The 4,460-nt window shown below is 30.7% G+C and overlaps 1 protein-coding gene across 1 annotated transcript; it reads right to left on the bottom strand.

Moving 5' to 3' along the window:
• LOC114741916 (GDSL esterase/lipase At5g03610-like) lies at positions 1 to 4,460 on the bottom strand. Its single transcript, XM_028930167.1, has 4 exons — positions 4,205 to 4,460; positions 2,987 to 3,264; positions 893 to 1,193; positions 1 to 194 (listed from the first exon to the last, which is right to left on the bottom strand). The coding sequence occupies exons 1-4, from the start codon at positions 4,458 to 4,460 to the stop codon at positions 1 to 3; spliced, it is 1,029 nt and encodes a 342-aa protein (XP_028786000.1).

Raw genomic sequence — 4,460 nt, 5'->3', positions numbered from 1 at the left:
TCAATTTTGAAGAAGTTGGTGGAGGGAAGATTGCAGCTGACTGTAGACGGAATGCCAACCATTTTGAGAGGGATGAGCTTGGTCCCAAAAGAATGATGCTTCTGGTTTCTCACATACTTTATATTTATGTTTCCCTTCCTTCTCCACTTCAACCCTTACACATGGCTCTAATGGATTCATTAGCCTCGGATTTTCTGCATAATTAAATTTAAAACACCAAAAAAAAAAACATGCATTCAATGTTATTATTCTATAATTTCGTAGTATCAATCTAGATTTAAGTATTATCAAGTTTTTAAGCAAGAGGAAAGTAATCTTCCTGCATAAATTTTTTTCCAATTTACAATATCCGAACTCATGTGAAAATATGAGAAAAATATAGTTAAATCATTTAAAAATAGTTAATGGTACTACCTCCACTCCTAAATATAACAACTAAATAAGGAGTTCACTTTAATCTTAAATATAAAATTGCAATTCTCTTTGCCTGCCAAATGTATAATTTTTTGCCCAAAGTATCAATACTATTTGCACATATTAAGGAGCTTCCAATTAAAGGGTAATTCTAATGCACATAATTAACTAAATATGATAACTTAGAGGTATCAAGACATATTTGTTACAAACAACTAACTTAACTAATTTTTTTTAATATTTGTAAATTAATTATCTAGCTCTTACCACTCTAATCCTATTTACAAGACAAAGAAAATGGTTTTTCTTAGTTTTATTTATAAACCACATCATTAAATTTTTAATATGAATATAATGTACTATTTTGTCCTTCATTTATTATAGTTTTGAGTGTATTAAAGACTAGAGGCAGTAGTTCCAAGTGTCCCAAAGTTAAGTAGTGCAGCATAATAGAAAAGTCAAGTGTTCCTTCACTTACTAGCACGCTTTCTGGCCATTGAAGAGATGATGGAGTTGAAAGTATTGTAGAGATCGAGTGTTATAAACACTGATGATTGTTTTAAGTTTGCGAGGCAATGAAGAAGCTTCTGGTTGTGATTTCTGGCAACAACATTTGGAAGTTCAGCACACTTTGTGTAGGAAGTGTTCACAGATTGCTGAGGCGCACACCCCATTGGCATCATTAACGTTATAGCTATTTTCCTCACTCCCATGACTTCAATACGTTTTAGATCCAAACAAAGCTGGTTCACCAGACCAGACGAAAATGCTCCTACATCCTATATATAATAGCAGCCATACAGGAAAAACTGAATAAATAAGTAAATAAATAAATTATGAGTGATCCATTTTGGACAAAACTTAATTAAGATATGTTGCTGTGAATTTATAGGTACGCATATGTATTATGATAAATAATCTATAATCTAATAATAACAAAATAATAAGCGTATGTGTGAAAACTTAAACATTCTAATTTTGCATCATAAGAACTAATGTGAAAATTTACAAGTGTGATTGGAGAACTTAACCTAATAATGAATTTAGTAACTAGACCTAAGTTTTATGTATTGATATTTTGTATGACAGTCTTAATAGGAATCAAACAAATTTCACCTCACATTCTAATTGGTTAAATGTCTTTTTTTTTCTCAGAAGTATTTGCAAAAGAGCCGTGGGTATCCAAAAAAATTTTTGGTTCAATGCCACAGAAGTGTTAAAAAAGGAGTAAGGTTGCATTTTTTGTTTAAAAAAATAGCGTTAACCATTAGAACCAACATTGACTATTAGCACTTTTAATGAAATAGACAAAATTGATTCTTTGTTAATTACTTTTAGGAATGATATTTAGCCAAAAAAAAAAACTTTCAGATACCCACAACTTCTACTTTTTAAGCAAAGATTACCTTTAACCCTACTTGTTATAAAGGCATTCTTCATCATTCTCATTTTTGCTTTCTATAAGTTATCCAAATATTTCCCTTAATACGTTTTCCCTTGATAATGGCTATAATTAAACAACGTTCTAGCTAACAAACTCATTATCCTTTATTTAGTAAACTTTATTGATGATATTTTGAAAAGTTTAAAAGCATTGATCAATTCTAACTGAGCTAATTAAGTGCCCGTTTGGATCAGCGATTAGAAAAGCAATTTATAAAAAAAGTAACTTATGGAAAAGTGAAATTGGTAAAAGTTAAATTGGATAAACTGAATTGTATTTAGATTGGAGTTCAGAAAAGCTAGTTTACAAAAATAAGATTGGTAAAAGTTTGTTTGGATTATAGTTGAGTAAAAATAAGTTTGGCTGAAAAATTATCAAAATGGGCATGAGTTTTAATAAATAATGAAACATGATGAAAAATTGATTTAAGACAATACAATAAAATTAAAATAAAATAATATGAAGAAATAAAATTTAATGAGTGGATTAAATTTTAAAATTTTTAAAAAATCAAAAAATAGTTTTTTGAGTTTTAATAAACCAAAATGGAAACAAAAATTATGCTTGTGAGAGGAAAAGGCAAATGGGAGAGGAAAAAAGGACCTGACATCGCAGAACGGGCAACAGCTCTTCTGATTTTTTTTTTCCGCCAAAAGCTCTTCTGGTTTAAGTCATGAGCTCCTTCTTGCAGCTTATGGGAATTGGGCGTTTAGATAGGCTTTTTTAACATAAGCCCAATTACTTTTAAGCTTTACCAAACATGTCCGATTTGCAACCTAGCTTATTTTAAAATTTAAGCTCATTTTAAGCTGCTTTTGGGTCAGCGTTTGCTGACCCAAACAGACCCTAAGTCATATAAAAATGCTAATAAGTCCTCAAAATAAGGAGGAAAAGAAGTATCAAACAATAAAGGAAAATTTTAAAAAAAATTAAATCTCATTAAAAGGTTACTCTAAATGTGATTTAAATACCAAACAGTTATATATTAAAAAAGAAAACAAAGTACAAAACACAAAAACTGACATATTAACTAAGATGCAGGAACTCATCACCTTGAGGGTCCCCATTTAATTTTTTCCCAAAAAAAATGTCATGTATACAATTTAATTAAATAAATGAAGAACTGACCTTGAGGTTGCCATTTGTTTGAAGAAATGTGGCATAGTCGTTACCACCAACGTTGACCAGAGCAACTGAGGATCTAAGGTCGTGTTTGGTGTAGACATTTAGTTGAACTAGCTTTTGGAAAGAATTGATTTGGGTGGTAAGGTTTGGTCCATTAGTTAATATTGAGTTAAAAATTCCAGTCCCTCCTTGCGCATAGTTCATCCCATGTTGTAGTTTTGATTTCTCTACGTAATTTCTATATCTGTATGCTACTGGCGTTCTTATTCCCAGAAATGAAGCTGCATGTCAAGAAATATATTATTAATGAGATGCAATAAATTTAAAAATGATATACTACCCCCAATTCTTAATATAAAACCCTGTTGACTAATTTGAATTAATATTAAATATAAAAGGGGTTAGTCAACATGTACTTGCCACGCAGCAATGTCGCTCGTGATAAAGTCTTGGGTTTGAACCTGATATTAACATATTTGTATGCGCGCATACGCCTAATTGTATTATATATATAAAAAAAAGCGATTAATACAATTATTGGTCCTAACAATTTGATCTATTTTTGGTTTCAGCTCCTCTAATAATACGGTTATTAGTTTCATCAGGACTTGATTTGAGTCATTAATGTAAACTAGTTAAAATTAAAGTACATGAACTACAATTAAAACTCGCCTGTTTTTTTTTTTTTGGTTAATGTACTTTTAATGAATTTTGATTTTGATAAAAATTAACACTGATAAACTTAGACCAAGTCCTTTTAAAATTATAGAGATATCACATCACAAACTATTATTTGAAACTATAGAAACTAAAATGCGAGGACCAATATTAATTTTTGCCCAATATAAAATCATAAAGTTTATGGCAAGTTAGCCCCCCTTTAAAGTTGAAGCGGCTAGTTACATTTTTATACGTTATATATCAATATTAATTAACATTGATGATAATCTCTCCAATTTAATAAATTTGACTAAATATGTGTTTTAAAGAAGAAGAAGAAGGGAATCAACGGGTACAAGACCCATTTCTCTGTTGAAACGCAATGTAAAAGGAGTAAGATCTGACATTAAAATCCGTTTTGGATAAAGAAGGAGAAGCAAAACATATGATAATCACATTTAAAAAGTTTTGGAATTGATAATGAAAAACCAAGTAGGTGACGAGGAATATCAAACCAGAACAATATACAAGAGAGATGAAAAGGATTAATAATTATTATACCTATATAATCAGTAAGAACGCGACCATCACTAAATCTGCCAGCAGGTTTCCCAGGAAAAGTGATTCCGTTAGGTGGCTTATAGGATCCAGAACGCAGGAAATTGCCTGTGTCTACGTATGAATCTCCAAAAACAAACAGTTTTGTCCCATGAAACCCACCCCTTGAGCTTCTTCTGGCTTCTGCAATAATATTATTGAGAATGACGAGGATGAAGAGAAAGAGAGTGAATAGGGATTGAGTTTTTGGGATCGTCAT

The sequence above is a fragment of the Neltuma alba genome, unplaced genomic scaffold (genome assembly GCF_004799145.2).
Source record: "Neltuma alba isolate B1F8T4 unplaced genomic scaffold, ASM479914v2 tig00003564_pilon, whole genome shotgun sequence".
NCBI classification, from domain to species: Eukaryota; Viridiplantae; Streptophyta; class Magnoliopsida; order Fabales; family Fabaceae; genus Neltuma; species Neltuma alba.
Note: the sequence above shows the minus strand (reverse complement) of the source record. Positions and strands in the feature narration are given on the sequence as shown.

Excerpts from the sequence above, each read along its gene's own strand:
- LOC114741916 (XM_028930167.1), bottom strand. The coding sequence starts at position 4,460 with ATGACGATCCCAAAAACTCAATCCCTATTCACTCTCTTTCTCTTCATC. Across the intron at positions 3,265-4,204 it reads CGTTCTTACTGATTATATAG|CTTCATTTCTGGGAATAAGA; the intron begins GTATAATAATTA and ends CTTGACATGCAG. Across the intron at positions 1,194-2,986 it reads AAACAAATGGCAACCTCAAG|GATGTAGGAGCATTTTCGTC; the intron begins GTCAGTTCTTCA and ends TATTATATATAG.